This window comes from Nannospalax galili, unplaced genomic scaffold, assembly GCF_000622305.1.
Source record: "Nannospalax galili isolate Female #2095 unplaced genomic scaffold, S.galili_v1.0 scaffold241, whole genome shotgun sequence".
Lineage (NCBI taxonomy): Eukaryota > Metazoa > Chordata > Mammalia > Rodentia > Spalacidae > Nannospalax > Nannospalax galili.
Window position 1 is genome coordinate 930,696 of NW_008345602.1, and position 13,258 is coordinate 943,953.

The 13,258-nt window shown below is 48.0% G+C and overlaps 1 protein-coding gene across 2 annotated transcripts in view; it reads left to right on the top strand.

The window, feature by feature from the left end:
• The first annotated feature begins 10,659 nt into the window (after window positions 1-10,659).
• Glis3 (GLIS family zinc finger 3) overlaps window positions 10,660-13,258 on the top strand; it is a 475,006-nt gene continuing 472,407 nt past the window's right edge. The window contains exon 1 of one of the 2 annotated variants that reach the window (XM_029567629.1): window positions 10,660-11,277. In XM_029567629.1, the coding sequence (XP_029423489.1) occupies window positions 10,995-11,277 (283 nt within the window). In that variant the 5' untranslated portion in view covers window positions 10,660-10,994. The remainder of the gene's footprint in view (window positions 11,278-13,258) is intronic. The other variant, XM_029567628.1, reaches the window with a different exon arrangement.

Consider the following 13,258-nt stretch of genomic DNA (forward strand, 5'->3'; position numbering starts at 1 on the left):
AATGAATGCTTTTATTGTGCATTCTGCATGAAAGATAGTTCTAAGCAATTAGCAAATATTAACTCATTTCATTTTTCAAAGCAGTGTTCTATGACAAATACTGTTACTATTCTCATTACTCCCAGGATCAGCAGAGAAAGGTTAAGGGGCTTCCGTTAAGTCAGCTAACTATGAATTGTGGAGTCAGGACAGAACCCCAGCAGTTTAGCTCCAGAATTGAATTCTTTATTTTATTTTATTATTTTATTTTATTTGTGTGTGTGTGTGTGTGTGTGTGTGTGTGTGTGTGTGTGTGTACCTTGTATGTGCAGGTGAGTGCTTGTAGCAGACAGAGGTCAACTTTGGCGTCTTCCTCTATTGCTCTCCACTTTGTTTTTTGAGGCTCTTTCTGAACCAGTTTGGCTATGTTAGCTGTTAGTGAGACCCTGGGGTCTGCCTATCTCCAGCCCCTCAATATTGAGATTACAGGCACAAGTCACCATGCCCAGCTTTTATGTGGGTTCTGTGGCTCCAGCTCGGGTCCTGCATACACAGCAAGCACTTTACCCATTGAGCCATGTCCCCAGACCCTGGGTTATTAATTCAGCTTCTCCAGTTTTCAAGTGGGTGACACAGACCAGGGCTCTTGACACAGAAGCCATTCCAGGTTAGCTAAAAAGAGGTCCAAAAGGGCCTCTTCACTGTGGTTCTTCTCCCTGGCTGCCCATTAGAGACACTGGCAAACCTTCTAAACAGTCCCGATGCCTAGGCCCCATGTAGGCTGATTAAATCAGAAGTTCTCAAGAGGCCTCCCAATTACATGTTGAACGTCTCTGGGTGTCCAAAGAGCACCCCTAGAGCCCTAGTCAGTACCCGGGTACTTAAACATGGGGCCTGGCCCAGGGAGAAAGGGGAAGTGTGTTCAGAGGGGAGGAGTGGGCAGAGGTCAGGTCCCTGCTCTTCACACTTCTGCCCTCTTCTCATCCCCCAGTCTTGCCTTCTCTCCTCTCTCTCTACTTCTTCCCCTTCCTTCCCTTTGCCCCTCTCGCTTCCTGTCTTGTGGACACCTTCCCTCCTGCTCTTTTCCTTCTCTTGCTTCTTCTTTCTCCAGCCTCGTTTCTTCCTTCTAGTTACGACCTTTGGATCATTTCCCTTGGCTTTGGCCCTCTTGGCCGGCATAAAGTGAACAGTGGCACCCTGATGCCGAGTTAGTGCTCCTGAAGGAATTCACAGGACTAGGATGTAAATATCCATTCTGAAATTGTACAGTTATATCCAGTTCTCAGGGGGAATCAGAACATATGACTTCATGTTCACATATGAAGGTGAAGGGAGGAAGGGAAGTTTAGACGGTGCATGAGTTTCTAGCTGCTGTGACAAAACACTATAAATACAGTGTCTTATCCAGCCCAACATTACATCCTAAGATTCCATAGGCCGGGAATGTGACACTGGACTCATTGGGCCCAAATCAAGGCTGCAGGGCTGTGTTCCTTCCTGGAGTCTCACTGAGTTTCATTGTCTTCTCCAGGCTCAGGAGGAGAGGCTACCCGAATGCCTAGGTTAATGACCCTTTCCTGCATCTTCAAAGCCAGGTAGCATCCTGTGCCTGTTTCCACGCCTTCAGATGCCTTTCTCTCTCTTTTGCCTTCCTTGCACACATTTAAGAACTTTGGGGATTACACTGGGCACGTATTACTAACTCAGAATAGTTTCCCTGTTTTAAGGTCCACTGATTAGCAACCTTAATTCTCTCTGCAACCTTAGGGTCCAGGGAATAGGATACGGACATTTGTGGCGGGGGTGGGGGGGTGTATTTTTCTTCCTACCACAGAGGCCGCCCAGGGTAGGACGATGTGGACTTTAAAAGTCATTCCATGTAGATGTAGCTGGGGTGACATGTGCAAAGGCTTGGGAGAACATACAAGGAAAGCATTCCAACTTATTTCCTCTTGCTATAGACTAAGAAATTTATAAATTGTAAAAGTTTACTTAGCACAGGGTTCTGAAGGCCTAAGGTTTGGGACCACATGCTGGTCATGACTCCTTATGGTCTCAAGGGAGTACAAAGTGTTTGCCACATGGTGAGGCACAGCAAATTTGCCTTTTCCGTTTTTGTAAAGTCACTACTGTGAGCATGGGGCTCTACTCTCATAACTTCACCTGATCCGAATTACTTCCCAAAGACCCTGTGTCATGTTGATGTGAAGATGGTAATGAGTTTTGGAAGGGACAAATATGCAGACCCTTACAGGAAGCTTTACGGTTTTTTTTAGTTCTCATTTTATGTGTATGAGTGTTTTGCCTGCATGCATGTAAGTGCACCATGTGCATGCAATGCCTGAAAAGGCCAGAAGAGGGTGTTAGATCCACTGGACCTCAAGTTGCTGATGGTTGTTAGCTGCCGCGTGGGTGTGGGGAACTGAACCAGAATTCTCCGCAAGAGCAGCCAGTGCTCTTAGCCACTGAGCCGTCTTTTCAGCTCCCTTCACAGGAGATTTAAGGTGCTATAAGTTAGTGTCACGTGGTGGTATCTCACAACAGGTAGGTACATATGCAATTTATACAATAATTTTGTTCATAAATTTTATATGTAGTTTATGTCAGCCACATATTTTAACAGAGTGTCTTATGCTCGGCTCAGAGGGGGCTGAGCCCTAGGCTCCTCTCTGTCACGTGTAGGCTGTTTGCCTGTGAGAGTTGGATGAGATCACACATCTCAAATACTCTGCTCAATCCTGGCATATAATAAACTCCTGATAAATGTGAGCTGCTATCACTGCCATAGTTAAGCTGTGTCTGGCACTAACCACTTGTAACCTGATGCCCTCCCTCTCTTCTCCATGTCCACTTCTTACTGGATGGAAAAAGAAAACAGTGACAAGAGGAACATTTCTGACCTATGTGACCTGCTGAGATAACATCATTATTATCAAGTTCAAGTGGTCTAACTGCTGGACTCTAAATCCAATCTAGAATCTAGGGACTCTCTGCCCCTGCTACTTATGCCAACAGCCCCAAGTGCAGCTAGAGCTTTAAATGTCATTTAGTTATGAAACAGAGGACTGGAAAGCATGGGGGTGGGGAAGATATTGAACAGTGAGTTCAAACTTTCACCATCTACAAAAATGACTGGGCTTTTGAGACACCCAGGCAGGTAACTGTATGCAATTCCCTAGTCTATCTGAATGCCATTCTCAAGAATCTTGGAGGATATGCTTTATCTGGGACTGAGGAAACAGAAGTCCAATTTCCATAGGAATTTTGGAATGCATATATTTCCTGTTAGGAGCTGGGTTCTGGGGCAACATTTGTTAACCAGTAACTGGGAGTATGCAGAAATGGCCTGGCTTTTCAAGGCAGTTGTCTGACAACCAAATGGATAAGCCACTCTATCCAACTCCTGAAGATTGGCTGGCTGCTCTGAAAGAGGGCATTGTGTAATTACCAGGGAAGTGGAATGTTCCTTCTTAATACACTATCCAAATGAAGAGAGCTTGAAACATAACTTATGAAAAAAAAAAAATCCAGGCTACTGTGATGCCAAAAGCGACGTAAGTATTTATTAGGTGGTAAAGTTTGTCTTGCTTATCTTTATACCTTCCATGGTGCCTTGAAAACCTTAGGCACTTTTATAAGTTGTTACTTAAAAAAAATAAAATAAAAGGAATTTACTGGCCCTCATAAATGAGAAAGTTAAGCAGTGAAGGGGGAGCAGGAGGGTTCCACCTAGGCCTGGGCTTGTGTTTTCTGTAACCTTCCACTGATCATCAACTTTCTCTGCAGGTTCAGAGAAAGATGACTTCATTCTGTCTCTCCACAGCTCAGAGGAAGAGAGGCTACCTCTCCTACCTCTCCATATTTCACTGAAGAACTTTCTTCTTGACTTCTCATTAATCCAAACTGAGCCACATGCTTGCTCTGGGGATAACTCCATGGCTGGGGAATGCCCTGCACTGATTGGCGTAGGGCCAGATTAATGGGCCGTTTGCTTTGATGAGGTATAGTAGAATTTCTCTCAGAATCCACAAGGTGATCCTTGGGGCTGGGGCTAGTAGTGGGTCAATTGGTCCTGAGGCTCTTATGCTGTGCCCATTACCAAGAGGAGGAAGCCTTAGGTCACACGTATGTGCCCGCACAGTTCCCATTCAGTGTTTACAATACCTCAGACAGTGGGCCAGGGAACGGCTTCGCTTCCAGTCTTTTGAGTCGTTGAGTTGGGATTTGCAGGTTTTCTGATTTCGAAGTCCGCCGGCCTTCGAACACCCTGCCTGAGGGCATGAACAAATAAACTTGTGGTGGAAGCAGGTTCACCTGCCCTGAAGGAGTAAGGGCAGTGGACAGTACAGGAGACTTCTGTTTGAAGTGGCCACTCCCACAAGTGCTGGGTGACACTGGGAAGGTATTTCACCTTTCTGCCCGTTTTCTCACCTGTGAAATGGAAATTTGTGCTAGACTCTATTTCACTGGGCTGTTGTGAAAATTAAGTGAGGCTGTGCATTTAATGAACCCGGGGCCATGCCTCCAGCCTGAAGCAGGTCAACACTCTTACCGAAGGCAGGTTTATTTTGGGAGCAGTTGGTCATTTGAATAATGGACAGAGAGGTCGCAGCCTTCTGTGTGTGCTACATCATTGCAAGAAGACAGACGTGAGCACAGATGTGAAAATCTCCCAAGAGCTTTAGTGTCATGGGAATTTGGATGTGCAGAACATTTCCAAGCTTATTCAAACTCTCTTGCAGGCATGTCGGGGAAGAGCCTGAAAAGCTACCAAATCACTTTGTTCTCCAGAGCCTAATTCTACCCAATTACCCTGACGGGTCCGGTGTTGCCCTGCCTTCTTCATGCCTCTCATTAAAAAGAAATCCACCTTCTTCTGTGCTCAAGCCCTACTTTCCTTCCTTCTCACCACCTTTTAGTTACAGTTTTCTTTTGTCAATAGAATTCAAGGTGTGATGCGAATGCCCAGGTTCCCAATGAGAAGCAGTGTGTATGCGTGTCAGAGAGGGAAGGCATCAGACTGGGACAGGAGAACAGAGGATCACCTCCAAACTCAAAGCATTGCATTGGAACTTGGCATTTTCATCAAGGAAACAAACAAATGAACAAAAATTTGAAGAGCCTGGGAATACAGGAAGAGGGGGCAGATGTTTAGACTCTTACAGTATTGAAATGATCACACTCACGCACAAAGGCAAGTTGTTAGTGCTGTTCACCAAGTCACTTTCTCATTAATGAAGCCATTCATTTGATAAGCATTAATTACTAGTGCACAGTGCAACTCTTAGTCCATGGACAGTGTATGAAGAAAAGTAAGTTACAGCCACTGGAAGGCATTTAGAGAAGGTAGTTATACACAAGATCACTTAACTTCACATCATGGTAGGTGGCCAGTACCCGTGCTGAGTGGTAGAGGTAACCCCAGCTGCTTGTGGAACATTATGTATAAATAACTATTCATTTGTATTTGGGTTAGCTCTTTGTCTATGGAACTTAGTATTAGTAGTATGTCAGAAAATAGCCCATTGGTCTTTGTATAATTTGAGATGCATCTCAGGCTTATATAAAATGGGAAGAAACAATTTACCAATCAGAAGAGCCCGAGACATTGTATTGAGAAAACATTTCTTATTTTCTCAGTTACATTTGGAGTGATACATTTTAGATTCTGACATACAGTTTTGACTTCAGAAGGGGAAAAGTATGATTATATGAACATAATGATTGTAAATGAGAATTTAAAAAAAATCACATCATTAATGGGTGATAAATAAGGAGAGTTAGGGCCAACCATACTTGTGGTGAGATCAGCTTACATTTTATTAGCTTATCAAACATGGATAACACAACGTGAAATTTGCTGTATCCTGATATTTGTACTACTCATTCAGGAAGGTAAAATGGAAATTTTCCATCTTACACATTTAGTTCTCCTCTTTAATTTGGCAAACATGGACTTTTTCCACTGCATTGCTACCTGACTGGAGTCTTGTCAGCTGGTGTGTGCGTATGTGTTTTAATAGTTACACATACTATAACCGGTGCTGTTAGCTCAACTTATCTGCCTGTTGGGGTTCAGATTTGTTTCTCTCTATGGATACTCTACAGGAATAGGCCTCTCTGATCATGGTTCTTTGCAAGTTGGCAAATGGATTTCTGGGAGATCCCCCAGATTGACACTTAAAAAGTTCTGAAGCTTGGCTGTTAAGAAGTTCCCTCTGGGAATGTTCTATGCCTTTAGCCTCGGGATTCCAAATGCTTCTGTTTTAACTATTGTGGAACTTATTCCACAGTTCCCGTTCAGTCTTTACAGTACCTCAGACAGTGGGGCCAAGGGACAACTTCCAGTCTTCCATAAGTCATCAAGTTGGGATTTCCAGGTTTTCTGATTTCAAAGTCCACCCTCCTTCCAACACCCTGCCCAAAGATTTCCCTCTAGCCACAGCTGACCTGGCCCAATCCAGCACTTGGAACAGTCACCTTTATTGACCACTTTTTCACCCATTCTTTGAAGGCCAGCTCAAATAGTCAGGCTACCCCAGGCTACACTGAAGGGAAGTGTTCCCACCTCTTATACACACTCGCTGCACACTTAGTTATGCTCCTCAACACTGATTACAAGACACTACACATCTTATACACTTGTATAATGGCTAATCTTCATTGATGACTGGGTTTAGAATTACCTAGGAGGTCAACCTCTGGGTGTGTCTGTGAGGGCATTTCCAGAGTGGTTGAACTGAGAAGACCCACCCTGAATGTGGGTGGTACCACCCCTTGAGGTGGGATCCTGGACTGAATAACAAGGAGAAAGTGACTGGAGTACCAGCATTCCTTTATCTGAATTGTCTGCTGTGATGCATTGTGCTGAAGTAAATCTCTTCCTTCCTTAAGATGCTTTTGCTGGGTATTTTGTCACAGTGATGAAGAGAAGTGGCTTACAATGTGCCTTGTATAGTGTAGGGCAAGAACGCTGAAGAATTCAGTGCTTCTGCACTGGCAAACCCCACTATGACTATGATTCTCCTTAACTGTTCACTGAGCTTCCCCTTTCACTTATTTTATTCTCTCTCTCTCTCTCTCTCATCTCTTTATCTTTCTTTTTTGAGACAGGATCTCCCTGTAGCCACAGCTGACCTGGAACTCATTATGTAGACCAGGCTGTCCTTGATTTCACAGCGATTGGCCTGCCTCTGCCTCCTGCATGCTGGGCTCCCCATGCGCACTTCTAAATACAGACTATAAGTGGCCATTCCATTGCTCTGAGGAAAGACGAAATGATATATGAAAAAGCCTTGAGGCACAAGGCAAAGGCTTTGAGTTAATTCAAAAAAGTGTTTATGCAAAGTGTTTGCAAGAGTTAATTCTTTTAAAAATATTTTTATTTTATGTTTATGAGTGTATGCCTGCATGTAGGTAGGTGCACCCGTGTTGTGCAGTGCTTGTAGAGGTCAGAAAAGGGCCTCTGGTCCCCTGGAACTGGAATTACTGATGGTTGTTAGCTGTCATACAGGTGCTGGGACTTGAACCCAGGTCTTCTGCAAGAACAGCCAGTGCTCTTAACTACTGAGCCATCTTTCCATCCCTTCAAGAGTTAATTCTCTTAGTCTCAGTGCTTGGACAGAGTAAGTACTCCCTGAATATTTCTCAAGTGAATGAGAAGTGGATTTGAGCTGGCAGCAGGGTGCAGTCTGCTGAGTCAGCTGTCCTGAGTCAGCGATTGAGCACATACAACTTGGGTCTCTAGAGAAGGAAGATGCTGGCTGGGCTACAGTTCCCACCTCTCTGGCTGAAAGGCTGCCAGGTATGACTCCTAAGCATAGAGAGGGAGGAGTAACATTTCTGAAGGACACTGCTTCCCTTTCCTATTGTCTCCCATGGTTCTCTTCTGACCAGTTCAGTTTAGAAGTGGCACAGATCTCATTCTGGGTCACTTAGGGTTCTTGGTAGTACTGCATTTTTACTATAATTCTTGGAATATAAGAACATCACAGATGTTTGGTCTTGTACCACTCCCCTTAAAAAAAGTGTAACCACAGGCTGGGAGATGGCTCAGTGGTTAAGAGCACTGACTGCTCTTGCAGAGGACCCGGGTTCGATTCCAAGCACCCACATGGCGGCTACGAACCATCCTTAACTCCAGTTCCAGGGGAATCCAAAGCCCTCTTCTGACCTCCACGGCATTGCACGACACGGGTGCACTCACATACATGCAGGAATACACTCATACACATAAAATAAAAATAATAAATAAAAATATTTTAAAAACATAACCAAAGCAGTGTAGCTATTTAGTGGTACATGTGTGAGGAATATTAGAGACTCATGAAAACACCACCTGAATGAAATGCCAGGCCCACTCTTGAGCATAAGGAAATGAAGAGAATTTGGGGGATCTCCAGATTAGTGACTCAGAACTTTCCCACTGCTTCATCTCCAGGAGCCATTGATTAAAGTGGGGTGTAGTGCTATGCAGTACTAGGATTTTTCTCTTGCAGTTTCAAAATTCTTATGAAGGGAGACGTTTCTGCAGTTTCTACCAGTCCCCAGGACATCATTGCATTGTTGCATGTACCAAAACCACTGTATGACAGTGATATTTGGGATGCTGGAAAGTTTTGACTTTTTATTTTTTTGTTTTTTTCATTCTCTACCACTGGCCAGACTCAGGCCTGGGGAACAGCTGTACAGCACAAGAGAGTGGTGATCAGAATTTCCCATGATGCTTTGAAATATTCCCATCTAGCTCTGCTCCTGAAGGCTGCAGTTCATGAGCCGTTTTTATGCAAATGTCAGGCATGTTGCAATAACTAGCCACAATGGACTAATCATGGCAATTTCCACCATTCGGTTTCTTTGTTTCTGTGATATCATGGAATGCTTCATTTTATTTTATTTTATTTATTTATTTTTGTAATGTGTGGTTGGTTGAACCCATCTATTGCCATCTGGGACTTGGGCACTTATATTTAAAAAGGAGATGAAGAACAAAGAGAAAATAGAATGACATATCACAGCACTTTACTGTTTTATTTTCCATGCTCTACTTCTGCTGACAGATACTATAGTTTTTAATATTCTGATGAGTTTGTGCCCCCCCATCAATGAGAATCATAATAAAATCTGTAAGAAAAAGAAAACCAGAGGTCTATTGGTGACGCTGCTTATTACCACGGATTAAGAGCAAGTCTAGTGTGGTTGGAGAGATGGCTCAGCGGTTAAGAGCAATGAGTGCTCTTGCAGAGGACTTGGATTCGATTCCCAGCACCCACATGGTGGGTAAGAACCACCCTTAACTCCAGTTCCAGGGGAATCCGACGCCCTCTTCTGACCTCTGCCGCATTGAACGACACGGGTGCACTCATACATGCAAGCAATACACTCATACACACATAAAAAAAAGTCTAGTAATGCTTCTGTTGAAATAAGACACATGAAAGTCACCAGCAATCTTATTGATTTGGTTTTCTAGGCTAAGTTATTTGTGTCGTTGAGGACTTCTATCTGATCACAACATCTATTCAAATGTTTTTTATTACAATGAGAGCAGAACAGACTCTAAGGACCAGTGGAATTCTTTGTGTGTTTCTTCATGTAGTTGTGTGCACATGTGTGCATATGCATATGGAGGCCAGAGGTTCATACAGGAATATCCTTTGATCACTTGCTCTATTTGTCTACTTTTTATTTTTTTTAGAGGAAGGGTCTTTAACAGAGCTCACTGATTTGTCTAAGTTGGCAGCCAGTGGGCTCCTGTCTGCCTCCCCAGTGCTGGGATCACAAGTGTGCGTCACCACACTTGGCTTTCTTTAGCCTGGGGATTGGGGATCTGAACCCAGGTTCTCATGCTCCTGCCACAAACACTTCACTGACTCGAGCCATCTCTCCAGCCCTGGGCTTGTGGGATTCTAGGTGTGGCACCCTCCTTCATTTCATCCAAGAGGCGTAAGACTCACTGCACAAAGGCCTAACTGGGAGATGTTGTGTACATTATATACTTTGAATTCCAAGATGGAAGTCTTCGCCTTCTGTGGCGATCCATAGGGAGCCACTAAAAGCAGGTTTTCTTTTGACAGGCTTCCGGGAGCTCTGATCAAGTCAAAGGGAAGGGCCATAACTTAGGTGAGGTGCAAAGCTGAAGATGATGAACGCTTAACAGAAAGTCCCTCTGTTCAGATGTGTCGTCCTCTGGAAGGGCTAAGCCTCGCAGCCTGTGTGGAGTCCACACCCTGCTACACCTCCCTCACCGTGGTGAACACACCCTGCAAGATGTCACAAGCGTCCTGCCTGCCTCCCTCGGTCCTGAAATTGTCACCAGCACCCAATCCCACATATTAGAATTCCTTTTGCCATTTTTCAGTTTTTAGTTTCCGCTCTGCTCCTTTCCCGGCCGAGTATTTTCCCCCCTGTTCTTTATGGTTTGACATCAAGTTCTGTGGAAAGGCTGACACTTTCTCACGTTAAAAAAGAAAGCGCAACAAACAGGTCGAAGAAAGGTGAGTCTTCCCGCGGTCCCCGGCTCCGGAGTTTTAAGGGAAGGAGCGCGTGTATGAACGCGTACAGAGGGAGACACAAGCTGGCCTGGTGACCAGCGAGCCCGCCCTCATCCCTCTCCGCCCCCTCCGGCGCTCGCACTCAGGAAGCAGCTGGCTGCGGGCCGGCCCTCGCGGTTGCACACATCCACACTCCTAGCGGGGCAGCCTCCCTCCCGCCCTCTTCCCCCTTCCCCTCCGCCGCGTCCCCACTGCGCCGCCCGGGCAGTCCAGAGCGCGGCGCGCACGGGCATCGGCGCCAGGGGCCGCGCACCTCGGGGCCGCGGCGGGCCCGGGTCCAGGCTCGCAGCGGCGCTCCGCAGACGGGACCGCCGGCTCAATTAGCCTGCATCCCGAGCCCGGCCCCTCCTCGCATCTCCGCGGCCCAGGGCGAGGATGGACGCGAAGGGCGAGGCACAGAGTCGCAACTCAACTTTGTGAACACATGATTGGCGTGTGTCTGTGCGGAGCGGGGACCAGCTGATGCCGAGAGTCCGGCCGCTGCCCTCCCGCCGCCTCCTCCCCGGGCCGCCGCTGCCCTCGCAGGCGCGCGCGCACTCACGGCCCTCGGGCCGGGTTTCCGTGCTCCGGCCGCGGGCTTGCAGGGGAGTTTTCATTTCCGAAGGAGGCAGAGTCCACCGAGCGCGCTGCAGGGTTGGGGACCCACTCACTCGTCGCCTGTGCTGGCCGTCCGCTGTCACCCGCGCGGGCCGATCGGGGGAAGGGACCCGCGCGCCCAGCTTTGTTGTGGAAATCCGGTTACCTGGTAAGTGGATGCCATAGAAACTTTGTTCTGCAGGCGAGAGACGGCAGAGAGAAGGCGCTCGAGTGTGGGGGGGCGTTCAAGCTCCGAGACACAAACTCCGGATTAGAAATAGTTTAGCACGCCGGGTTGGTTGGCGGTCGCGCGGGTTTGAGGACACGCACCCCCACCCCCCATGGGGCTTCTAGAGACCTGGGCATGCCTTATGAGACTGATAGCAACTCTCCCTAGTCATCCAGCTGGTTATTGTGAGTTGCTTAAGAGCACAGAGTTTAGAAGACTTAGAAAGGAAACCAACAAGGTGTTGAAGTTTCGCCGATGAGGAAGAGACTCTTTTTTTAAAATCACAGGTTCCAGCAGACTACACAGTCAGGGCAAGTCACAGGGCGCTGAGGCACGGTGCGCTTCACCCCCAGCTCCCGCTGAAGGGAAACTTTGGCAAAGTGGGGACTGATGGGGTGACTTGAGGTCTTTCACGTAAGTCGGGGCTGAAGTTATCTTTTCGGTTTCCACGTGTTTGTGGAGCCCCACGGAGGCGGTTTTCCACTCCTGTGTCTCACCCAAGCCGAGGTGCCCAGTGGGTTGGGGCTGTACAGCTACTAGTCGGGGACCGGTCCAGCGACCCGCAGCCGCCAAGCCTGTAACTATAACCTCCCACTCTACGAATGCGCAGACACATTCAGTCACCAACACTGCCCACCGGCTTCGTCACCTAGCGTTTACATTTTTATGGTGTCCGACAAAATGTCAGCACTGTTTGGGCAATGTCTCAGTCTTCGGGACTTTGTCCTCCTCAAGGTTCCTGTCCCTACAAATGACCCTGTGTGTATTTTGAAGATGGCCGGGCCACTTTCTGGAAAGCGTGAGTGAGCTGCCGCTCTCCTAGACACACACCTTGCCCCGAGCGACAGCTCCAAGTTACTCACTGGAGCTGACAAGCCACCCCGGGGGCCAGGAACTCACCCAAGTGTCTGGAAACCTTGGCCCCAGTGGATTTGTCATCCTATGGATGACTCAGTTAGGTACCTGGAGGACACACTTTGGGAAAAGCTTTCTGGCTCCGCGAGGTCGCGCCCTCGGACTTGGTAGTGTGTTTGGGAGGCGACAGCAAAAAGACATCCTGGGGAGGGCACTTGCACCGTGGGGACGCGGGCGTGCGGGGCGGTGCGGTGCGCTCCCGCGTGGGGATCCCCGGGCTTCGGCTCTGTCCGCAGCACCGGGTACCCACCGCTCCTGCTTCCCAGCAGGCGGCCAGCGGCCTTTCAGTCCCGGGCTTACTCCGGACCCGGTTGCACAACAGGAAGCCGGCACGAGTTTGTTTTGTTTTGCTGAGATCAAGCGCTCTCAGGCTGGCTACCCGCTGCGGGGAAGGGGCGGGGGCGGAGAGAGAGCGACTAGGTCGCTGCTGCCCGAGGTGCGGGGCCCTGTAGCCTTCACCTCCTGACCCGCCCCTAGCTCAGATTCGGGCACCTCAGGGGCTAGGACCTAAGACCCCGCCGCCCCCGCTGGCCAAGCTAGGGGACTGAGGACCCCAAGGAGGGCTGTGTGCCCCCTGCCTTGTCTGGGTCACGCTTTTCTCCTCTGCCCTGCACCTATCCTGGTCCCTCTGCTCCATGTACTCCCTTCACATCTAGGCTTCCTGGGCACCCGCCCGGTCCTATGGGATGGAGGGTAGGGGGTCACTTCCGGAATCCCAGGGAACAGTGACCACAGGAACTACAACCCAGCAATTATGATTCTTTTTTTAATGGAGAGGACGGCCCTGCACGCCTTGCCAAGTTCGCAAGCATCTTCTGAGAGTTGGGGTCCCAGGACCCTGGAGTTGGCTAGGATAGAGAAGTTCTACAGCTCCCTCCAGTGGACCAGATCCCCTTGGTTATGGGACCTGGAGTCCCCAATACCAAGTGTTAAAGCATCAGGGTACCTGGGGAAACAGACCCATAGACTTGAGGAGTTTTGGCCAAGGACACCCCCCCCCCCCACC